This window comes from Sphaeramia orbicularis, chromosome 6 (genome assembly GCF_902148855.1).
Source record: "Sphaeramia orbicularis chromosome 6, fSphaOr1.1, whole genome shotgun sequence".
Lineage (NCBI taxonomy): Eukaryota > Metazoa > Chordata > Actinopteri > Kurtiformes > Apogonidae > Sphaeramia > Sphaeramia orbicularis.
This window is the reverse complement of record NC_043962.1, coordinates 45,109,749-45,135,937: the sequence shown is the minus strand read 5'-3', so window position 1 is coordinate 45,135,937 and position 26,189 is coordinate 45,109,749. Positions and strand designations below refer to the sequence as shown.

Genomic DNA, 26,189 nt, shown 5'->3' with positions numbered 1-26,189 from the left:
TCAAGAATATCCACATTCCGGTGTAAACATGTCACAGCCTCAGGGTCAGGGAAACCAGAGGCTGCTGCATCTGAGTAGAGACATATGGAGGGGTGTGTATTGGTAAAACATCTGGCGATAAGATACAAATCGTAAGAGTAGGATCACAATACGATATAACACAATATTCTTAGCAAGCAACATTGTTGGATTGTTTTGCTTCGTCTTTAAAAAAGATTCTTTCCAGGAAAATTTGAATTACTCCAGAAATATTTACAAATACTAAACACATTTTTATTTGATCAGATCAGGATCTAATGCTAGTGTATGACAAAACCTTCCTCAGTAAAAACTTGAAGTGCAGGATTTGGAAAAATAAAGTTTTAACATCCAGCTTTACCAGTACGAAAAACACACACAAAAACAGAGTTTCATATCCTGCTCAAATGTTCATATTCTATTAGTTGTGAAAAGAAGTCATAGTGTACAGTCCCCGAATGACCCAACATCATAACACTGTTTTTGTGCATTCGAACAAAATAATTAACATCTGCCTCTTTCAGACAGTAAAAAGTGCTTTTAGGATGCTTGAAATAACCATTATTTAACAAAACAAAACAAAACAAAAACTACATGCATGAATTGCAATATCACTATACTACTTTTACAGTATACAAACAACCGAGCAAAATACCCATCTGAATATAAGATTTAAAATGCTTGCAGGATTCCCAAAAAATAGAAACAACAAAGAAAAACAAATAACAAAAATGAACCTCCGCCATGTCTGCATTTCAATAAATACCTAAAAAATATCGATACATAGGGTTTACCCTGTATACACTCAGCTGCAAAAAAAAAAAAACACTGACTTTGAAGTGCTAAATTTAATTACAAGTTGTTAGCCGCTAGTTTACCAACTTAGCTATTGCTTTAAATGTCATAACACAACCTCCTCCCTCCCAACCCTCTCTGCCTACACCACTGAACCAAACAATCTGAAATCCATATAGAATGGAAAAGAAACATTGTAGAACGAGTCGCATATTGTAGCCGTATTTTCAGGCCGACAGAGAACTGTGCCGGTGCTGATTCCCGCACCTAATCTCGAACTGGCCGACGTGTTCACACTGAAAGTCAGAGTGTTCGGCAAAAATTTGGTTCCCGACAGGCACCAAGTAAGACTTGGTTTTTCTATGGGAACCGTGACGACATGAGTGGACGTCACCAGGCTGACCTGGGTCAGAAGCAGAAAAATAAACAAACCAAGAAAAGGTGATGGGGGATGATGAGGTAACTAGTTCAAGATAACTTGAATCTGGTGGTTTGTAAGTTGCAATTTGTCAATTTCTTTCCACAAAACTCACCAGATGTCACAATATAAAGGGTTATTTTGCAAAATATTCCTCCGGGGGACCATGCCCCCGGACCCTCCTAGTGTTGCTAGGTTACCGACACAGCACCACTGCTGGAAAAATTTCTGGGGAAACACTGGATACCGTATTGTGAAATGAAATATTGTAATGTATCACAGAACCGATATTTTCTTACGCCCCTAGTCATATGGAGGAAGTGGTTCAGTTCAGACAACCTCTATGATGATCTTCACCATCTTATCTATAGACTGGCTAATTAGAAAACCACCTGATGAGATCTAAATTAACTAAATGATTGCTTTTTGACACAAGTGGGACAGTTTGAGGCTCATTTATAACAGCTCTAATGTCTGTCATGAAGCTGAATCATGAACTAAACTCACATGACAACCCATTAGGACCACATTTTGCTTTTGCATCAAATATGTCAATCTCTCCCATTACAAATAAATAAATAAATACACACGGCTGAAGAAAAGAATCACACAAAAGATGTAAACATTAAGACTGATGCACATCACAAAGCTCTAAATGAAAACAATGGAGTGTGATGCTGAAATGGCAGCATTTCTTCTGTATGGGTGAGTTTGATTTTGAGGCTTATGAAAGTATAAAGTTATTATGGGATGTTATAATTTTTGCTAAGTTGCTGTTTGTTGATCCACAGTTCAGACTAAACTGTGACAGTTCTGACCTCATTTGGACGATTCCAAACGCATCTTTAGTTCAGCTACTGACAACACAAACCGAACAGAAATCAAAGGTGATTTGTGGTTTTACTGTGGCTGTTTTCTGTCTAAAAACAGAGCTAAGCTAACAGAGCTATAATGTAAACTATCAGCTGATGCAGCACATGAAGATTTTAACACTGTTATTTTGACCGACTGTCAAAATAGCAGCTTTGAGTTTTAGTTTGTAGAAGAAAACCTGATGATACCATAATACAGATGTGTGTAAACAATGAGCTGCTACTACTAATACTTTAATTTGTCTTAATGATGTGTGTACTTCTTGTTTCTTGCTAAATTGTCCAACATATGTGATATTTTTCAAGTACTTTTTGTATGATTAATGTCACAACCCGAAGGGTGAAACATATTTACAAAGGACACCGGGAGTCAAGGAGTATAATTCGAAAAACTTTTTTTATTTATTTGCAGTTAGGTTTTTTGTTCTTCTGCTATTCTCTTTGTTTATACCCAACCTGGTTTTAATGAAGCAGAATCTAAGAACCCCTTTTAAACCCCGTGCCCAAAGTAACAAAAGAAAAGACCAGAGTGGACCAGCAAACTAAACATAAGGACAGTGCGCTGGACAGGCCAACCCTGTACAGGGCCGTAGAAGCTGCCAGCGCACCGCTACCCTATCAAATAAAGCTAACTTCAAAAATAAGCCCTAACGAAAGGAAAAGCGAAAACAGGACGTCCGGATCCACCTGGTCAAACAAAAGGATAAGCTAACAAAAAGCTAACAAAAACCCCGCTGGCGTGGAGCAACCTGCGTGGACGAGTGGAGCGGATGCGCGCCTCAACGTGCGCGCTCCGGACGCCGGCATCGAGAGAGCGAGAGCCCAGCACTGGTCCAATTTATAGGCTCAGCCGGCGAGAAAACCAATTGGCCATCTATTAAAGAAACATACTAAATACATAATATTTTGCCCAAAAATGTTATCAAGGCAAAAAAAAAAAACAGAGAGCAATATTTACCCAAAAGTGTCAAGTAAGAATTAGAACAAAACCCACAAAAGACAAAGGGAGAAAAATAGAAGTGCGTCAGAACATAACACCCCCACCCAGAGTCACTGAAAAAGTGTGATGATACAACCTACCAAAAAAAAAAAGGGGAAAGATCCCACCCATCAAACTTTTAAGTGCAACCCCTTTGTTCGTTTGCTACTTACTTTTACAGGCGTGACAGTGCGTCAGCAATAACGTTGTCCTTACCACGGATGTGTTTAACACTAATGTTAAACGGCTGGAGCCGAAGAGACCAATGCATCAGCCTGCGATTTTTATTTCGCATGCGGTCTAAAAAAACTAAAGGGTTATGGTCTGTATAAACGAGGACAGGCACACTGGAGCCGCCAACATACACTTCAAAATGCTCCAGGGACATAACCAAAGCTAACGCCTCCTCTTCAATGGTAGAATACCACTGTTGATGTTTGTCAAGCTTTCTGGAAAAGTAAGACACTGGATGCTCTACCCCGTCCGCATCTTCTTGCAGGAGAACGGCGCCCATGCCCGCGTCACATGCATCAACAGCCAGTTTAAACGGCTTAGTAAAGCAAGGGGCCGCGAGTACAGGAGCATTCACCAGCAGAGATTTAGTGTGGTCAAACGCAGACTGACAGGCATCAGTCCAACAAAACTCAACTTTAGGGCTCAAGAGGTCAGTCAACGGGGCCGCCACAGACGAAAAGTTTTTACAAAAGCCCCTGTAGTAACCCACCATTGCTAAATACCAGCGAAGCTCAGTACGATTGGTGGGAGCAGGGACAGCGAGGATGGCCTTGACTTTAGCTTCCACTGGGCGCACCTGACCTCCCCCCACCCTTTTACCAAGATATGTTACGGTGGCTTGGCCAAATTCACATTTTGAAAGGTTCACTGTCAACCCAGCCTCTCTCAGACGCATAAAGACTATCTCCAAATGTTCCAAATGCTCTACCCAAGACGAGGAACAAATAACCAAATCGTCAAGATAGGCTTCACAAAAACACAAACCACTTAACACCACATGCATAAGCCTCTGAAAAGTGGCTGGCGCATTGCACATGCCAAAAGCCATGACCTTATATTGAAGGAAGTCATCAGGTGTAACAAACGCGGATATTTCTTTGGCGCGCTCTGTCAGAGGGACCTGCCAATATCCTTTAAGTAAGTATAACTTAGTGACATATTTAGCTGCGCCCACATGATCCACACAGTCCTCCATCCTTGGCAGTGGATAACAATCAGGCTTAGTTACCCCATTGACTCTCCTGAAATCTGTGCAAAATCGGTCCTCACCATTGGCTTTTATCGTCAACAGGCATGGTGAACTCCACGCACTGCAACTTCTCTCAGCTATGTCATGCTGATTCGATGATTTTAATGATGTTTGAGATTCAAGATTCCTTTATTGTCCTTGTATACGCAGAGCATACACTAGAAAATTTAGATGTGCTTTATAGAGACGGTGCTTGAGTAAAAAAATATACGATATAGAATACAAAATAGTTGAATAGTATTAAAACAGCTAGAATAAATAGTAAAAACAGTAAAACCCCACCCCCCACCCCTCTCCCATTCAGTTAAATCACACAATCACACATACAGTCACGGAAAAAATTATTAGACCACCCTTGTTTTCTTCAATTTCTTATTCATTTTAATGCCTGGTAGAACTAAAGGTAATAATAACAATAATAACAACAAAAATAGCTCATAAGAGTTTAATCTAAGAGCTGATATCTAGCCATTTTCCATGTTTTCTTGATAATAACCAATATTACTTAAGTTCTCACATCAATGCTATGGCATTGTACTGACAAAAAAAGTGCTTTTAGGCATTCTAAATTTTCTTTTCTGCCTGTTTTAGTCACATGATACACACAGGAGTTAGTACCGGACTGCATAACCATTGTTTTTGATGACTTTTGATGGTCTAATAATTTTTTCCACGACTGTATATACCTAGGTAGGTGCAGAGGACAGTGACAGGTAAGTAGGTCAGTAAGTGTTGTTTTGGCCTCCATATTATATATTCTTTATTTTATAGTTCTATGAATGTTGTACATTCTTCTTTTTTTCAATTATGTCAAGTGTCTTTTAGTATCTTGAAAAGAGCTAAAAATAAATAAAATATTTTATTATTATTCATTCAGATAGTGATAAAGTCTGTGGATACATAACATTTAATCGTTGGTGGTTTTGATAGTTCTGTGTGTTCTGGTATGAGACTTCAACCTGCTGTTGCTGAGAGTTTGGAACATCAATACTACATAGAACCGCAGGTTACAATATGTTTATTTCATTGTTGAAATAGCTAACATTGACATCTTTTGACTTTAGACGCTACACCTTTGCTACTATTACACACAATAATCATTTTTCAGATTAATTATTAAATAAAACTGACAAATTAATCTCCATCCATCAAGCGTCCTGTTCCTGTTCCATCGATGCCCTAAATCATGGTGAGCTGGCTTTGTGCAATAACCATAATAATAATCAACATTAATCAAAATGTGCTATAATAAAAAAAAAACAAGTGGCAATAATCAATAATCAGTACTGTGCAATAATGAAAAATCAACAATGTGTTATAATGAAAAACGACCAATGGGCAATAATCATAATCAACAATGTGTAATAATCAACATTAATCAATAATGTGCAATAATGAAAAATCAACAGTGGGCAATAATCATAATCAACAATAATCAATACTTGTATCTCACTGTTCTCTGAACCTAACTAGGAATGAATATGTGACTTGATGGAATAGAAGAGGGGCAGGGTGTGTGTGTTCTTTTTTTGTTTTTTTTTTACTATTTAATACTATTTATAAATATTTTGCTTTTCATATTGTGTATTTCCTTTTTTATCTTTATAAAACACAATAGTGTATGCTCTGTGTATGCAACGACAATAAAAAAAATCTTGAATCTTGACTCTTTCGCTTTATATCAACGTCTGCTTCGCTGTGCAAATCAGATGGCGCTGCTTCACATTGGTTATTCAGTTGTTATGACACGATAAGAAGAAATGCTTGCTCTGAATTGAAACTCTGTGACGTTTCTGCCTCAGAGCTGCGTGTCCAGCAGATGTAACAGAAACAACACAAGAACATGTGCTGCGTCATGTGACTGTGCACTGGGAGGCCTGTTATGTATGAGGAGCTGCTCATATGGCTCACCCCCACAGTTCACTGTTACAAGGATCCCATTTAGCCCTTTACCAACAGAAAGACACTTAAACATGGAGGAAAAAGCTGGAAAAAACACTTTCATCTTTCTTACTCCTGGCACTTTTGCTGAACTTGCCCTTCTTTCATTTGACAACATCATGTTTCACACCCACAATGCTGAAACACCCTGAAGCACACATTATATTATGCTTTTTTTTTTTTCCATACAGATGCTGAGCGTGCCATCTTACAGCCCTTTAGTCATAAGGCAAAGTATCGACACGGCCTGCCACACGTCTGCTGACCTGTAGACAAAACACGCAGCATGCAGCGCTTCAGCACACAGACACACTTATTGATTAAGCATCGATCAGATTACAGCTGAGTTGGCGGGGTCAGTGTTACTTGGTCAGTAAATGAAGGATCGAATAAATACATGAGCACATGAGAGGATCGGCCAACCTTTGTTGCATCTTAACCCACAGAGACCCAAACAGCCACCGGTGACACAAACCATCTAAAGACATCAACTGTTTAATTACTATTGATCCACTAATCCTATCAATACATGTAAATAAATGGTGTAGAATGCAGTTTGTCATTTTAACCCAAAAAGACCCAAACATCCACTGGTGTCCAAAACCATCTACTGATGTAAAATGTTTAATAACTTCTGATTAACTAATCCTATCAATACATTGAAGCTGCACAATATATCGTTTGAGCATCGTCATCGCAATATACGTGTGCGCAATAGTCACATCGCAGGTCCTGCAATGTAGGAGGCAAATAAACTCAATGCAATGTGACATCATGAATTGCGTACAGATAACACACTACTTTTAAGTAGCGCGATTAGCGGCTAGCGCATTGAAACGCCATCAAATGGTGTTAAATAACACGCGAAAGGATGAAAATGCGTACATATAGCACGCCAAATGCAATAAACTGGCGTCACATACAACGCAATTTCATGAGATCAGTCTGCTCAACATGTTCTCATCTATTCTGACACATACTACACACAGCAATCCACCAATCACAATCGTTCCTAATCAGTTTGCCGAGGCAGACCACGCCCCTGCACATGGAGTGAGTCGCTGGTAACAACAAAAATGAGCAACGAACAAGAGAAAATCACCGAAAATGAAGACTTGGTGCCAAAAAGAAAAGCAACGTCAGTTATCTGGAATTATTTCGGCTACAAGAAGGATGATACTGAAACACCGCAAGAGGAAACACAACTAACCTGTTTGACCATTTATGTTGGCGCTACACAGCTATTATATCCTCCTGAGTAGTTTTTCATATATATCGCAGGGTTAAAAAAAAAAAATCACAATGTCAGTTTTTTCCAATATTGTGCAGCTCTACAATACATGTAAATAATTGGTGTAAAATACAGTTTGTCATTTTTTCATGGTCATCAGATATGACCCATTTGGATGTTCGGAGGCTCTGTAGTGAATGTGGAAACACCATCATCTTCTACAACATTGATTCACCAGTAAAACCCATGGAGTTGGATCAATGACAGTGGATGGACACAGTTGTTTTTACATTCAGTTAGCAATATCTTTGCTGAAAAAGTAACTTTTTCTTCATTTTTCTCTGTTTTGATATAATTACCTCCGCCAGGAGGTATTGTGATCACTTTGCTTTGTGTGCGTGCATGCGTGTGTATTTGTTTGTTTGTTAGCAAGATAACTCAAAAAAGTTATGGACAGATTTTCAGGAAATTTTCAGGAAATGTTGATACTGGCACAAGGAAGAATTATTAAATTTTGGTGGTGACGGGGGGGGGGGGGCAGATCTCTTTCGACGGAGGTCTGTACTCTCTCTGAGTGCTTTTCTTGTTAACTCTGAATTTACTCTAAGTTTTCATGAACATCTACATGATCTGTGAATTACATATGGAAAAATACATAATTTCCACCAAAAAATGCAAAATACATAGGATAATATAAAAAATATTGGTGATAAATCAGTTAAGAAAGGTAGAAGTGGGGAAAAATTTGTAGCACTGGTTCTTTATGGGTTAATCTTTGCTTGTATGGTACCAATACACTGTTATGTTGAGCTTTTGTAGGAGGGATGATGAGAGGAGCAGCAAAACTGATTTTAACAAAAGTGGCCCTCGACAGTATTTCACACTTTGTCCATCTAAACTCACTGCTATAAGTAGAATGAGTATAAATCCACTTCTATCCAACTGACACTAATGGTAAGGGTGAGTCCAAAGCTGTGTTAGCACTTCTGAGCCGGGGGGGGGGGGGGGGGGGGTATATTTTGACTCAGACTCAGCTTTATTGTCATTCAATCAATGGTAGATGATAGAACGAAATATAGTTACCCAGGTCTCGGTTTTTGTAGCATGAGAAAGATAAATGGATAAAATATAAAACATATAACAAAATATATAAAAAGGTCAATAGAATAGAATAAAAAATACATAAAATATAAAAAACATAAAACAAAAACAATAAAATAATAAAATAACTTCCTAATATGTACAAAGGTACATTGAGCTCAATCTCTAAATGTGTTTGAGATTTTGTATTAAATATATGTTGAGGCAAACTTCTGGCGGTCACATTTTATTTATTTTTATTTTTTTTTAAACCTTGCTGCAATTGTTTCAAATACACGTAACAATCATTTCCATTTAGCTGCAAAAAAACATCAATATGAAACAGTATGTATAATGATAAAGGGGTTCGGATTCAGAAATGTGCTGGCATTACATACATTTATTGCAATTTTTTCATTCCTATTTCAGGAAAACTATCATCTGCACAAACATACTTTTTATGTAATCAGAACATATAATTATTATGACACAATGTGGCACAAATATGGCCACTTTGCTGCTTCACTTATATTTAAAATGTTTTTTTTCTCTTATGTTACAGTGAAGAACAATTAGTGTCACAGATTTTTATTGGCAAATAAAGCATATTTATGCAAAAAGTGAACTTGTGTCATTGCCAAACTGTTTGTCTATGACTAGTTTATACAGTTTTGTTACTGCATACCATTACACTGAAACACACTTTGTCCCATTTTCACTACAATCCAGTGCAGCATTGAGTCTCCTGCACAAATAGACCAAAAAATAAACTGACTTCCAAAATGCGGTGCATCCAACTTAGGTTAATTATGTAAAAAGAGGGAATCAAAGCAACAAACTGAGAATAAACCAACTTTTCAAGCATTAAAAGAAGGTTATAAACATGAAATAATCAACATGACATGTCAAATTAACACAGGCCTTAATGCCCCAAAAACTAATGTGGCAGCCTCACACACAGCCCGATTAGACAAACAACATTAAACTGTTTTGTAGAAATTCATCTGTATTCATACTTACTTGCTTCCTGTTTTTCTCTGTTTTTTCTCCAACCCTTACCACCGTCCTCCTGATTTAAAAAGCTTTTATTTTACTAGATTTACATGCATGCAAAATATTCCACTGTCATTCCAAAAGGGGTCATGTAAACAGCACGCTCCTTTTGGATATTTTCTGAATTCGTCCTAATAAATACTGGAATGTTTTCCAACAAACATGCATTAAATTCCAATATTATTCAGGTTTTTGAGGCATTCTGTGACTTAACTGGACTTTTTACAACACAAAGTCTCTTAAACCAACCACACAATAGTTTGCAAGGCTGAGGTAGTGATACAAGGCAAGAAAGAAATGCTCACATTTCCTGTCAGCAGAAGACACACATGTAATTTTATTAGATAAAACTAAGATATCAACAGTTTTTTAAGTGTGCAAAAATACTGGAATGCAGACTGTTGTAGAAGAAATGAAAAATAGAGGTTGCATTTGCATGGTTGGTTAACCACTAGTGGGAAAAAAAAAATGTGTTAATTGAATATAAACGACCACATGACATTTTTGTTAGCCATATAAACTGCTAAAGTAGGAATATTTCTCAAGATAAAGTGTTTTGTGCATCTAAATGTAGTCAATGCTCAGTTAATCCCAATAACTCACATATGACGCCCTAGTGTTATATGCAAGGTTATAATAGTTTTGGATTTTTCATTATAGTTTAGTTTTATTTAGTTTTGACTTTTTTTCTCTAATTCAGTTAGTTTTAATTATTTTGTAGAGCAGGTTTGCTAGTTTTTATTAGTTTTTGTTATTTTCTAAATGCTTAGTTTTAGTTTAGTTTTTTTTAAATATCTTTTATCTTTTTTGCCATCGAATTCAAATAAATCCCAGACAGGACTCTGCTGCTTTCTCCCAACTTTAGTCTCCATGTTTCCAGGTAGAGTGGGGACCAGAAGATGACTCTAAACCACAAGTGACCACAAGTGACGGACCATTAAATATCTTATGGTGCCAGCAGCTAAAACTGCTTGAGGGAAATAAATCGATTTCATATCAATCCTACATTGACAAAGACGAAAACTAAGGGAATTTTATCCATAATTTTTATCCGTTTGTTAGTTTTGTAAGCACACAATACAATTTCAGTTAGTTATCATTTTTTTCTTTTAATTATAGTTTTTATTTATTTCAGTTAAGTTTAAGTTTTTACAATTCTAGTTCTTTTCGTTAGTTTTCGTTAACGATAATAACCTTGGTTATATGAAAAAAAATCATGTAAAAGTCTGTAAAATGGAAAAGTGTAAGTACTCTAGGGTTTATAATTATGTAACATTAGTAATCTGGAGCATGTGTTCTCGTTTTCAATAAAGACTTCATACACTAAGCTAAAGAAGTAAAGAAAATAAAACTTTAAAAGCACCTTCAACTAGCTTATACACTTCCCATAGTGCAAATATTTATGCATGAACTTAAGTCTAATCTTTTTGCAGCTGTTACCGGATGGCCTTCATTGCTCAACTGAAAGGAAAAGGAGGCAGTAAATGCAGCCTCTCTGCAGGAGGGAAGCCTGTCACAGGACCGGAGTGAGCAGGAGCCACTGATCCATTTAACTGAACATGTTCACTGGACCTGACAGCGCACCCACCCAGACACACTGCATCAAAATCCTCTTCCTCTTCTTGACTCCACTGGGAGTGATACAGTAACCCATGATAACCCTGGCCAACTCAGAGAAGAGACTCACACATGTGTATGAAGGAGAAAAACTCTGCACAGAGGAACGAGCAATTTACAGGATGATCCAACACACTGGCATTAAGCTTCATTATTATCGCTCAAATGCTGCGACTGACTCTTTGAAATGCTGCTATTTAATAAAAAGGTACAATATGTAACTGATAATCTTAGCTAGTGCTTCATACTGTTGCTGCTGAGGAACTAGTGCATGTATGTTTACATTGTTTACACCAGTGGTTCCCAACCTTTTTTGGCTCGTGACCCCATTTTAAAATCACAAATTTCTAGCGACCCCAGACATTCAAAATGGAGGCATTTTTTGCTAAAATAATTTTGTTTTTGATCATGTAATAGTTTGCTATACTATGTTACAAATAAACATTAATTTTGACGACATTTAGTCTATATAATGTATATTATTATGGGCGGAGGCAGAAAAGCCAGGTGTAGATTACCGCACAAAGTGAGAATTTTATTTTCCTTGGTCAGGATATGTACAGTCAGTCCATCTTGTATTTACAGGGCTGACAATTAATACTGAACAAACAAAACAAACAACTCCAACTATGAATTATGAAAGAGCTTCAGCATCTTAAACCGACCACAATGAACATTTGACAGATAAACAGAACCACAGTGCTTCAGTTTCAGCTTCAGAGTTTGTCATGTCTTTTATGTATTGTGATTATCTCTGTCAACTCACCATATACTTTTTATTAGTAATTTTTTTTGTGTGCTTTTCTGTAAATTACTATAAATTTCAGGTGACTCCATTTGAATTCCAGGCGACCCCACATGGGGTCCCGACCCCAAGGTTGAAAAATACTGGTTTACACCGTTACATTTGCACATTTTTATACTACTTTTATATTTTTACAATCTTACCCTTTCATACAGTCTTTAATTTGCACATATTTTCGATTGCACACAATTTTACAGGGTGGGGAAGCAAAATTTACAATGAACATTTAGTTGTTTTTTCTCAGCAGGAACTACGTCAATTGTTTTGAAACCAAACATATATTGATGTCATAATCATACCTAACACTATTATCCATACCTTTTCACAAACTTTTGCCCATATGAGTAATCAGGAAAGCAAACGTCAAAGAGTGTGTGATTTGCTGAATGCACTCGTCACACCAAAGGAGATTTCAAAAATAGTTGGAGTGTCCATAAAGACTGTTTATAATGGAAAGAAGAGGATGACTATGAGCAAAACTATTACGAGAAAGTCTGGAAGATACTATTAAAGAAGAATGGGAGAAGTTGTCACTCCAATATCTGAGGAACACTTGCGCAAGTTTCAGGAAGCGTGTGAAGGCAGTTATTGAGAAAGGAGGACACATAGAATAAAAACATTTTCTATTATGTACATTTTCTTGTGGCAAATAAATTCTCATGACTTTCAGTAAACTAACTGGTCATACACTGTCTTTCAATCCCTGCCTCAAAATATTATAAATTTTGCTTCCCCACCCTGTATATATTTTTTAATACATGTCTGTATCTTCATGTTGTTATTTAGATGTAAGTGCACTGTTGCTGACAGAGACCACCTGCAATTTTGTTGGTGTAATGACAATAAATCCTATTCTATTCTATTCTATTCTAGCCTATGCTATGCTATTCTATTCTATTCTATTCTAGCCTATGATATGCTATTCTATTTTATTCTATTCTATTCTATTCTACAGTCTGATATCATGGATAGTGAAAGCTAATGTCATCAAAACAGAACAGACTGTAACACAAACTTCATGTAGCCATACAAACATGCACTAATCTTACACCCTGAACCTTTAAAAAGAACTCAGAGTAAAGTAAAGGCATAAAGAATACCGAGCTATTATTACAAGAACACACACTTATCTTCCGATGGCATATTAGGGTCAGTTGAGATAAAATAAAAACATCTCTGAGCAGAAGGAAGTGGGTGATGTTAAGAAAAAAATAATTGATGATTGATATATAATTATATAATATAATAATTGATAAATAATTGATTAAAGTCTCAAATTTATATGAAAAAAAACTTGAAAAATAAATGAATAAGGTGGTAAGTTTATGAGAAAAAAAAAAAACATTTAAGTAAGAAAAATCTAAATATTTTTAATAAATTTGTAAGAAAATCACAAAATCTCTCAAGACCAACAACACAACCCAGTCGGTCAAAACACACTGATTAACTGCATCATTTATGAGGTTTTCTGCTTTTTTCATAAATTCACGGCTTTTTTCAGATATATTTACAACTTACATTTTTTTCCTCACAATTTTCACACTTTCTTCATTTGTCCTTCCTCCCACTCAAAAGATTCATTATATTAAAAGTGGCCCTCATATACTGTACATACACATCCCACCCACTCGGAGATTCCCTTAGAACTGTGTTCTGCAGGGTACAGAAGCACATCACATCGATCACTGTATCATAAATACTGCATGTCACGTAAAATATGTATGTGGAAAATATCAAAAACTATTTCGTAGCAGCACAAAGCTTAAGCACATACACACAATAACCACAAACATTCCTGGCTGGGTTTTTACCTTTTTTCAGAGTGAATCAATGTGACCCCGTTAACCCTTTTGAGTGGATCTGTATTGGTTTAATCATCTCATATGGGCTCAGGTTTTCTCTCCTGGTAAAAAAACATTCACAACACCGAGGCCTGCTGGTCAGCCAGCTGTTGACAAATCCCCCATCCTGGCTGATGCTGTGCCGAGCTGGCACATACACAGTCATGGCAACAGATCCATCAAGTAGGTCTGTTCAGTTAATAAAGTAGGCTTATATCTCATGCACAGCAGAAAAACTCGACTTTTACTATTCATGTGCATGTGTTTGAGTAAAACCAGCATTTCTGGTTTAGTCTCGAAATCTCATTTCAACATAGCTTCCTAATTCCATAAAAAATATTGTATTTTCATGCATTCATTCGCAGAAAATGACAAAAATGTTGAGTGTTTCCAAATATTAAAAAACAACGACAAAATGCTAATGCTTTAACTCACCTTATATCATATGCATTTAATTGCATAAAGGATCATAGATGCATAAACTAAAAATTAAACTTTATGTAGTATTTCTAATTCCATAATACAATATTGAAAAAAATAACTGAAAAGTATCATTAAAATGCTTAGAATGAAAAATTAAATTATGTCACAGATGTCAATGCATTGGATTGTAGAGATATGAAGTGAATTTATTTACACCAATGGATCAGAGGATTTATGTGACCTTAAGTCACTGTTTTTTTCTGTCTTTGAATAGACATACATTACATATTCATAGTAATCTTCATACTTGAACATGTGATTAAAATCATGTCCAGAGGCTTCTGTGTAAGAAGCTTCACCTACATCACAGACCCCTGGAACTGGCTGGATATGATCATCATCATCACACGGTAACAAACAACCACACGCATGATACACGTCCATTTAAAGGTGCTCTATGTAATATTTCTACTTTCAACTATTAGAACATAAGATGCGCGTACTTGAAAACCCTCGACCTTCTGTCCACACCAAAGTTTTTGCACATACAGAAGGATGGACGATGTGCCAGACACCCCCACCCCCATCCCTCATGGACCTCAGTCCGTCCTCAATCTGGACCAGTACATAATTCTACAAGTAACAGGACAGACCTGGCTGGGTATCATGGCCAGTTTCCTTAATCAGTTCCATTTTGATACATAAGGCTCTGAATCAGTTAATCACAATTTGATTTGATTGATTCGATTTAGTATTAATTGACTGATTCAGATTAATTTGGTGATACCAAAGTACAATTTTGAGCTGTAACCTGATTATTTGACTACCGCAGCCATGCAATACATCAATACTGGTATCAATATTGACATTAGAAAAGGAATAAATGTCAAATTTCAGCGGTAAATAGCTGAATCTGCTGTTAAATAATGGACATGACAGAAACATTGTTTCTACAGTGGATCAGAATGGACTTCTTCATCATCTTTATTCAGTTTTACAGCTGGTTTTGGCCCTCCTGAAACATAACGTTGAAATGGCAGTGTTTTTACACAGGTGAGTTGAACTATGAGGTTTATGAAAGTATAAAGTTATTATGTGATGTCATTATCTTTGCTAAGTTGGCCATTTGTTGATCCACAGCTCAGACTAAACTGTGACAGTTCTGACCTTGTTTGGACGATTCTAAATAGACCTTTAGTTCAACTACTGACAGTAACTGTACAGAAAACAGAGGTGATATTTGTGGTTTTACTGTTTTCTGTGTAAAAACAGAGCTAAGCTAACGGAGCTATAATGTAAACTATCAGCTGATGAAGAACGTGAAGACAAAGTGTTATTGTGACCAACTGTCAAAATATGGGGCTATTCATTCATTCATTTATTATCTGAACCCGCTTTATCCTCACTAGGGTCACGGGGGTCAATGGAGCCTATCTCAGCCACTTATGGGTGAAGGTGGGGTACACCCTGGACATGTCTCCAGTTCATCGCAGGGCTGACATATAGAGAAAAACAACCAACCCCCCTCATATTCACACCTATGGGCAGAGAGTGAATATGGGGTTATGAGTTAATGAAAGAAAACACCCATTATAACTTTTCTCACAAACAAACAAAAAATGGAAATAACTAGGGATGCACCAATCCGACACCAGTATCAGGCATCAGCTCCGATACTTAGTGTGTGTACTCGTATTCGTACTCGTAAAAGATATCCGATAAAAATGCACTGATACCTTACAACTGTGTGACATTCACAGTTCACTGCAGCAGGTACGCAGTGGTGGAATAATGTGTGGAGAGTGTGAAGAGTGTGGAGATTTTTCAAAATAAATAACAGTGATTAAAGTCACGCTGACTGCAAGTAACGTTAAAGACACAGATGGATGCGGACAGAGCATTCTGTCCATCCTCTGCGTACATTCCATCCATTTTCCAGGTGCTGGCGGATGTGTACCCAGACGGTGAACACCAGTGGGAACCGTGGAGGTAGAAGATCTGTTCAAAGAGCGACTGTGTGAGTTAGAGAAAAACTACTGACAGATTTATGATAACTACCCAGGGCTGGGCCGGTTTCCATTCTACTTATAATGCTATGGAGGTATGGAGCGGTGCAGAATGCCACTAGCGGAAGTGAAAACGAAACTTATCGCTCATTTCTCTTTTCTCTTTCTGCTGAAGCTAAGCTTTTAAACCTTACCAGCAAAAACGCTGCAATATTAGTATCACATTAGTGTTGCCTCTGTCGTCTCCATGTTTGTTATTACTGACTTTCTTCTTCTTCTTCTCAAAAAAACTTTACTCTTCTTCCTGGCATTTGTCTGGTATGGTTAATTCAGAGCAGCGCCCCCTGGTGGATTAATTGAGAAATGCTCATTCCAATACATTAAATGTCAGTAGCAGCACTTTTTTTCCAGTCAGACTAATGACAACGACAATAAAGCGCATTTACAAAAGGAACTAAGAATTGGAATGGGATTATTAAGTACTCGTATCGGTACTCAGTATCGGCAAGTACCCAAATGTAAGTACTCATACTCGGTCTGGAAAAAAGTGGTATCGGTGCATCCCTACAAGTAACAGTAAATTCCAATCCTAATATTCATGATAGGAAAGTACTCTACCCTGTTGACTTATTGTAAAGAAAGAATGCTCTACTATTAGTGTCCTCCAGTCATGACTGACTTGAGACAACAAGCATTTCACTAATAAAGTGGTTTCACGGCAGGATGTACGACACTGAAATATAAGATGCACTGATAAAGAACACGGTGTTCTTCCTGCAGGCCCAACATCATCTAACACGATCGATTAAACACTTAAGAAAAAAAAGACGTAATCATAAAAGCGGATCAAGAGCATGAAGATAAGGTTATATGCTGAGAGGAAACACAGAGCGAATTAAACTCTCTTGGTGAATTTGTGAATTCAGGGCATGACGCTGCCATAACACACTGTGTAGTTAGGATCGCCTCAAGGATTTAAATGTGACCTCTGTAGTTATGAGACAGCCCACTAACCACAGACCACACACATACTCTGGTTGGGATTCTATGAGCAGAAACTAATGTGACTCAGCGCTCTCAGGCCTTTTTGACGAAGATGGGAATGGAAATATCCTGTCAATACCCATGCTTTATCATATTTGTGAGTGTCCAGCCATATATAGTACAGCGCAGGTCTCAGGAGGTATACAAGAGGCAGCTTTAACTAAAATGCAAATGAAGTAATTCCATACTTCCCTTTGCTGCATGAGGAATAGTCAAATATTTCACCAAGTTTGCATTTTTTTCATATACTGCCATTTTTTTTTGCTCTCACATACAAACTGCCCAGTTTATAGAAGCCAAGCAACAACTTACCTTTTCCAGCCTCACACTAGATTATGTTCATGATACAGCCTTTACATTTCAACACTTAAGTGCTGCCTTGGCACGAGGCTAATTCTGAACACTTAAAGATGAGATGTGATATCAATATTGCAACAGATGCTCTTAGATCTGGTTGCGATTCCCATCTCAGTTGTCTACTAGAGGGAAGATGACGGTGTCAGACAAAGCAAACATTGACTGGGCAAACACTAAAAACCTGTTATTAAGCAAGTGCTGCCTCTATGTAATATGAAGCTGTATCTGAGAGTTCAGTTTACTGTTTAGACACTAGTGGCTTTTCCATTGGACATCTGTGCAAAACTTTACCAATATTTACTAAATGTCGAAAAAACAGAAGTGCGTAATGTTGTTTTTTCCATTAAATCACAAAGGCGATGATGTTTATTTATTATCACGAAATGACACGAGAGGTCATTCCATAAACATGGCATTGAACGTAAATATGGTGTTGATTTACAGATATATTCATTATTATTACACATTACCCCTCTATCTTGTACTAAATTAAAAAATTAATCTGTTTCCTGCTGTGTTCACACATACCGCGACCATGTTTCTATTAAAACTCTCCTTCTTCACCTGTAACGACCGTCAACATCCATTGTTTTTAATTCATGTGACTCCAGTTGCAGAAAAAGGTCTTTCCTTTAAAGTTTTGCGTGATACACCAATTGCGCTATGCCCAAAAAACCACTTCTTGCCAGCGCAAAAACCTCTCATCAAAAAATGAGAATTTTTGCAAAATTGTCGTTTTACTATTAGATAAATTTTTATGCGCAAGTTATATTCGCAAAATTTGAGGGTCAATGGAAAAGCAGCTTGTGTCTACCGTATACTGACAATAGTCACTTTTCCATTGGACATCTGCACAAAACTTTACCAATATTTACGCAATGTCGAAAAAATATTGCTGTGTAATGTTAGTTTTTCTATTAAATCACAAATGCAATGATTTGTTTATTTATTATCGCAAGACGACACGAGAAGTCATTCTATAAACATGGTGATAAATGTAAATATGGTGTTGATTTACAGATATATTCATTATTATTATAGATTACCCTTCTATCCTAAATGTTTCAGTTTCCTGGTGTGTCCATATTTCTTTTCAAACTCTTCTTCTTCACTTGTTGTAACATCCATTTTTTTAAATTCATGTGACTCTAGTTGCAGAAAAAGGTCTTTCCATTGCAGTTTTGCATGATATACCAATTGCGCTACGCCCCAAAAACCACCTCTTGCCAGCGCAAAAACTTTTCATTGAAAAATGAGAGATTTGGCAAAATTGCTGTTTTTCCATTAGATAAATTTTCATGCACAGATTATATTCGTCCAATTTGAGGGTCAATGGAAAAGCAACTGTGTCCACAGTATGCTGTCAGTTTTAACTACTACCTTTACTCAGACATGTAGTGGAATAAAGATATATAAAAAAAACATTAATATTGGAGCACAGAGTCTGGTGACTTTCTGTGAGGACTAATACAGGACACGCTGCTTTATAGGACTGGGAATTGTTTAAAAAATAATCACAATAAGTGCTCTCAGACATATTGGCTCCTTTAATGATACTGTTTTCGATACAAATTCCCCACTCTAAGGAATTAAGTCTTTAGTTTGGTTTTTCAGCACACTTGCATTATCATTATCTACTTAAATGTACCTATTTTCTACATCTGCTAAGACACGGGTGTCAAACTCATTTTAGTTCAGGGGCCACATTCAGCTAAATTTGATCTGCAGTGGGCCGAACCAGTAAAATAATAACGTAATAATATATAAATAGTGTCAACTCCAAACTTTTCTCTATGTTTTAGAGCAAAAAAAGTAAATTTACATTATGAAAAGGTTTACATCTACAAACAATCCTTTCAAACAATGTGAATAACATGAACAAACTGTAAAAAAAAAATGTATTTTTAACAATATTCTGCCTCAGTTTATCATTTACACATGTACATTATAACTTACAGATCACAGTGAATCTACGAATACACAAAACATTTAGTAACAGACAGAATCTTGTTAAAATTGTACGTACTGTTATGACCCTGGGTCATAATTTGTCTATTTATATGTATATGTATGTGTTTTCTGTTTAGTGTGTGTGTTCTCCCCCGTCCTGTAGGTGTGCTGTGCCCCTTTTGTTTCCGTTTGTTGCAGGTGGTTGATTGGTGGAGCATGATTGCCCGGCCCTTTAAAGATGGCCCTGGAGCTCCCATCCTGGCTCGCTCTTGCCTCCTGTCAGCTCCCAACCCTGTGTTCGTGTGTGTGACTGTCAGTCTTCAATCCTGGAAAAATCTGATTGTTTGTAGTTGTAAATAGTTTTGTTAAATTGAACCTTTTTCTGGTAGGGGAGGTCGGCTCTTTTGTTTTCACCTTTTCTCCTGTTTTTGTTAGGTAGTTAGGTAAGTTTTCTGTATTTTATTTCCTGCATTTATTTTGGTTAGGTAAGTTAGTAAATTGTAAAAGAAGATATTTTGTTTGTTGTTTTAGCCGCTCCCTCCCCTAACCCTTCCTTAGTTGAACAAGATACTGATAATAAATATTGTGAATCTTAGTTTTTGACTGACGTGTGTGCTTGGGAGCTGGGAGGGGACAAAAGTTGAGCCTACTATGTTCGCCCTGGTGAACCCCTAGGCCGGGGCGTAACATAATTTGGGGGCTCGTCCGATTTTTTCCCGCGTGTTTTTTTGAGCGTGTGATTTTTTTTCCGGTAAGTTTTGGTGAGTATTTTGTACATATTTCTGGTCTGTGGTTTTTCTGTCTGTAAAATGGATTTTGATTTGGAGGCGTTTGCTGCGTGTCCTACACTGGAGCGATTAGACACCTGTAGGAAAGTGGATTTAATGCTGGTTGCCACTCGTTTTGGTGTGCCGCTTCCTACTACTATTAGGAAGGAGGAGCTGAAGGAGCTCCTCATTGAGAAGCTTGGGGAGAGGGGGGTGTTGACAGCAGGAGCTGGTGACGTGGAGGAGGAGCTCCGTGACCCTCAGCCGTCTGTACCCACCGCATCAGCGGAACCTCCGGTTGTGCAGAGGATGTCGGCGGAAGAACTCCGACTGACTCTGCGCATAAAGGAGATAGAGGTAAGACACAAAGAGCTGGAGGTGGAGGCCATGCTCCTCAGGGTGAAAGCCCTGGAGCTGGAACGTCAGCCTGTTACTCCCCACTCACCTGTCCAACACACAGCCCCACACTCTCCCCGTGACAGCTTCGATGTGAGCCGGCATATAGCTCTGGTGCCTCCGTTCAGAGAGGCGGAGGTGGATTGTTATTTCAGTGCTTTTGAGCGCATAGCAGGCACCCTGAACTGGCCAAAGGATGTTTGGTCTCTGCTGCTCCAGTGTAAGTTGACCGGTAAGGCGCAAGAGGTGTGTTCCTCACTAACAGTTGAACAGAGTTTGGATTATGAGGTTGTTAAAGCCACTGTTCTCCATGCTTATGAGTTGGTGCCGGAGGCTTACCGGCAAAAATTTAGAAAGTGTGTAAAAACCCCTGACCAGACATATGTGGAGTTTGCGCGGGAGAAAGGTGTTTTGTTTGACAAATGGTGTCACTCCAGTAAAGTGAATGATTTTGCGCAGCTGCGAGAACTCGTCCTTTTAGAGGAATTTAAACAGTGTTTGCCGGAGCGCATAGTGGTATATTTAAATGAGCAGAAAGTTGGGTCACTTTCTGAAGCTGCTGTTCTCGCAGATGAGTTCGCTTTGACCCACAAAAGTGTCTTTATGACTCCGGTGCGCCATGAGGCTTCTGATGGTGAACGGGTGCGTTCTCCTAAGAACGCCCGGCGTACGTTTTTGGCTGAGGGTGGTGAGAGCCGGGAGTGTTTTTACTGTCGGCAGCCAGGCCACCTCATTGCGGTTTGTCCGGTTTTAAAGAAAAAAGAGCAAACCAAAACCAAAAATCCCTCGGCTGTAGGTTTAATACAGTGCAAATCTGCGTCTCCTTCAGAACCGGTAAAATGTGAAAAGCCTGATGTGGATGAGGAGTTTCGCCCTTTTATTTCACATGGTTTTTTGTCGTTGGGTGAGGGGGACAAGGTTCCCATCACCATTTTAAGAGATACCGGTGCGAAGTATTCTGTGGTCCGTCGAGGCGTGGTGCCGTTCTCAGATAAATCCTACTGTGGCTCTGACTTGTTGGTGTGGGGAATAAAACTGAGTGTGTTACGCATGCCGCTGCACTCTGTTGTACTCACCTGTCCGCTGGTCTCTGGTACCGTGCGCGTTGGCGTCCGTGATCAGCTGCCCGTGGCAGGGGTTGATCTGATCCTCGGAAATGATTTGGCCGGTCAGAAAGTTTTTCCTGCCGTACCCGAAGTAACCGACTGCCCCGTTGCTGACGAGGGTAACTCCACTGCCGTCGGTGATCCAACCATTTTTCCGGTGTGCGCCGTAACGCGTGCCCAGGCTCGCCGGCTGGGTGATCTGCCGGATCTGTCAGACTCCTTTTTGTGCGCGCCGCGTGAATCGAGCAGCCCTCCTTCTGAGTTGAATAAAACTATTTGTATCGATGTAAAACCAGATGTAGATAACTTGCATGTAAATGTCAAATTCTGTCGTTCTTGTTCTGTGTGCCAAGTGTGTGAGAAGCATAACCAGGCCATTCCCCCAGCTCCTTTACATCCGGTCCCAGTTACTGGTGAACCATTTGAGCTGGGCCATGTCAGTTCATTCAGACAGCGGTTACTCACTGCTTGTGAGACGGCCCATCAGTCTCTCTCTGCTGCCAAACCTATGTTGAAACAGCATTGTAAGAGTGCGCGTAAGCGCCTGTTTCAGCCAGGTGATCTGTTTCTTGTTTTATTTATTGTTGGTTTAAGTTTTTACACAAGGTTTTCTGGTCCTTATGAGGAGTGTAAAGTGAGTGACACCAATTATATTATTGAAAAACCAGATAGCAGGAAAAAGTGTGTTTTCCAGGTGAATATGTTGAGGTCTTATGTTGCAGATGGCGCAGATGGGACAGCCATGGCCCCGTTGTCCTGCGTCACCCCTGTTCAGAGGGTGTCCACCCCGTCTTATAGTCCTGAGGAGGACTGTTTGAGTGGACAGTGTGTTTCAGTTCCGTGTGCCCAGTTGAAAAACTCAAAAACACCGAGTGGAGTTTCTCATAGGTTAGAGGGGGCTGCATTACTTTTCCACCCAGCCAAAGGTATCCAAGGAAAAGCCGTTGCCACCTATCTGAGGAGCCGGGTGCGGCTGCGGCAGATGCGCCGCCTGGTGGCGAAAGTGCAATCGGTCATAGACTTCAACAGCTGTACCTTTTGGCCAACTTAGTCAGCTCCTCCCTTTAATTTGATTAGTTCCCTGTTTGTTAGGACTTATTTGAATCCATGGAAGCCCTTTTCTGTTCTGGGTTTTAGGTTTTAAACATTTCCTGAGGGGCGGAAATGTTTAAACTTAGGTGGGGGGGTGTTATGACCCTGGGTCATAATTTGTCTATTTATATGTATATGTATGTGTTTTCTGTTTAGTGTGTGTGTTCTCCCCCGTCCTGTAGGTGTGCTGTGCCCCTTTTGTTTCCGTTTGTTGCAGGTGGTTGATTGGTGGAGCATGATTGCCCGGCCCTTTAAAGATGGCCCTGGAGCTCCCATCCTGGCTCGCTCTTGCCTCCTGTCAGCTCCCAACCCTGTGTTCGTGTGTGTGACCGTCAGTCTTCAATCCTGGAAAAATCTGATTGTTTGTAGTTGTAAATAGTTTTGTTAAATTGAACCTTTTTCTGGTAGGGGAGGTCGGCTCTTTTGTTTTCACCTTTTCTCCTGTTTTTGTTAGGTAGTTAGGTAAGTTTTCTGTATTTTATTTCCTGCATTTATTTTGGTTAGGTAAGTTAGTAAATTGTAAAAGAAGATATTTTGTTTGTTGTTTTAGCCGCTCCCTCCCCTAACCCTTCCTTAGTTGAACAAGATACTGATAATAAATATTGTGAATCTTAGTTTTTGACTGACGTGTGTGCTTGGGAGCTGGGAGGGGACAAAAGTTGAGCCTATTATGTTCGCCCTGGTGAACCCCTAGGCCGGGGCGTAACAGTACTTCTCTTTAAGACATTTCAGGTTGTTCATATTTGTTCAGGTTATTCACATTTCTTTGCAAAATTATGTTTTGTTTTAATGTAAATACATGAAAATATTGACATTTACAAAGAGAAAAATCTGGAGTTGTCATTATTTATTTATTACCTCCGCCAGGAGGTACTGTGATCGCTGTGCTTTGTGTGCATGTGTGCATGTTTGTTTGTTGTTAGCAAGATAACTCAAAAAGTCATGGACGGATTTTCATGAAATTTTCAGGAAATGTTGATACTGGCACAAGGAAGAAATAATAAAATTTTCGTGGTGATTGGGGGGGGTGGGGGGGCAGAGCTCTCTTGGCGGAAGTCTGCGCTCTCCGAGTGCTTTTCTTGTTATGATAGTATTTTACTGGTTTGACCCACTTTAGATTGAATTGATCTGAATGTGGAACCTGAACTAAAAGGATTGTAAATATCTTAGTGTAATTTTTGCATTTCACAAATTCATCCCAAGGGCTGGACTGGACCCTTTGGCGGGCCGGATTTGGCCCCCGGACCGCATGTTTGACACCTGTGTGCTAAGATAATAATATTTAAAACCACATGCACTGATACTAGCTTTATTTACTACTTATAGCAACTGAAATCTGGTCTCAAACAATACATAATAATACCAATTTCCACAAACACATTCCCTGGTTCCATTAAATACTAATCTTTATTGGCCTAATAAAATGTCATTTGTTAGTTGTTGTTTTTTTCCACTAAAAACAATACTATCTTTTATTAGGCACATCTATTTTATGGCTCTTTCCACCACTGAACCCACACTGTAATAAGTCTACCCGGCTTTAAAGATTAGTTTACAGCTGTCTTATCTCTTGCTGGAGGTATGTCATAGCCTATTTATCCTATGATGGAGCTACAAGGTGCAGTAGATGTGTTCCACCTCCAGGAGATAAGGACATCTATGAAATACGTGTCAACAGAAGCCAGCTGCTCCACCTTAACCACTTTTACATTCAATACGTGCACCCCTGCTTTAATCAGAAACATAATGAGACGAATGTAAATCAGCTGATGGCTTTTGTTTACATTTCCATCCTCTGTCCAGGGAAGGACGCGCTTCCTTTGCTTCTGAGGATGCTGGTGCTTGTTTCCAGAAAAGATGGACGCATACAGGTTACTCACTCTGCGTAGCCGGTGGACCACGGTAAGCGTTTGGTCTCCTTCAGGATGAGGATCGGTCTGGCTATGTGATCCGCCGAGCACTCCACCTCGTCCGGGGACAGTCCCAGGAACTCCGGTCTGCTGTAGGGGTATTTCAGCGGCAGATCCGAGCCGCCTGGATGGTCTCCGTTGGAGCCACCGGCCATCATTCCTCCCATAAAATTAGCCACCGCCGATTTCACCCGCGTAAGCATGGTTTTTGCGGCAGCAGCGTGGGTCCGGCTGATGCGTTCGCTTGTCGGATCCGTCTACCCTCCCCGCCCCTCCCGCCCGGCAGCTCCCCGCACGGCGACGCAAAGACGCGGCGTAAAAGGCAGGCAGCGGCCGCGCTTACTCATCCAGCGCTCCGGTCGGTGAACGCGGAAATACAAGATACACACACACATTCACACACATTCACACACACACACACACACACACACACACACACATGCAGGCACACTGACTGGTCATGTGACAAACCGGTTGCTGCTGGTGGATTTGGACGCGCTGGCATCTCAGTGAGCAGCTTACTGTTGACAGTACTGGAGGTCAAAGGTGCGTAATCCTACAGTGACGATTAGGGCTTCCTCCACAGCAAGGTGCAGCAGTGTGCAACAAACACACACACAACACACACTAACATTGTAATGCGGATTAACTCATGTGCATCAGCCTCTTTCCAAAAATGTACAAAAAAACCTGCTGTAAAATCATAATACTAGAAGCACTCGGAGAGCGCAGACCTCCGCCAAGGCTGATCAGTGGCCCCCCCTGTGGGGCCCCCCCCCACGCCAAGGAGGTTATGTTTTTGCCAGGGTTTGTTTGTTTGTTTGTTTGTCTGTCTGTTTGTCTGTCCGTTAGTGTGCAACATAACTCAAAAAGTTATGGACAGATTTGGATGAAATGTTCAGGGTTTGTTGGAAATGGGCCCCCCCACCCCCAATCACCACCAGAATTTAATCATTTCTTCCTTATCCCATTTCCAACAAACCCTGAAAATTTCATCCAAATCTGTCCATAACTTTTTGAGTTATGTTGCACACTAACGGACAGACAAACAAACAAACAAACCCTGGCAAAAACATAACCTCCTTGGCGGAGGTAATAACCAGGTTTTTCTCTTCAACTACAGCATGGGTGTCAAACTCATTTTAGTTCAGGGGCCAAATTCAGCCAAAGTTGGTCTGCAGTGGGCCGGACCAGTCAAATAATAACAGAATTCTATAGAAACTA

At 39.2% G+C, this 26,189-nt stretch overlaps 1 protein-coding gene across 4 annotated transcripts in view; it reads right to left on the bottom strand.

Annotated features, from left to right (window-relative positions):
* Positions 1-25,531, bottom strand: part of ppm1h (protein phosphatase, Mg2+/Mn2+ dependent, 1H) — a 96,870-nt gene extending 71,339 nt beyond the window's left edge. Inside the window, exon 1 of one of the 4 annotated variants that reach the window (XM_030136401.1) lies at positions 24,936-25,531. In XM_030136401.1, coding sequence (XP_029992261.1) covers positions 24,936-25,168 — 233 coding nt within the window. In that variant the 5' untranslated portion in view covers positions 25,169-25,531. The remainder of the gene's footprint in view (positions 1-24,935) is intronic. The other 3 variants (XM_030136400.1, XM_030136403.1, XM_030136402.1) reach the window with 3 other exon arrangements.
* Positions 25,532-26,189: the final 658 nt, after the last annotated feature.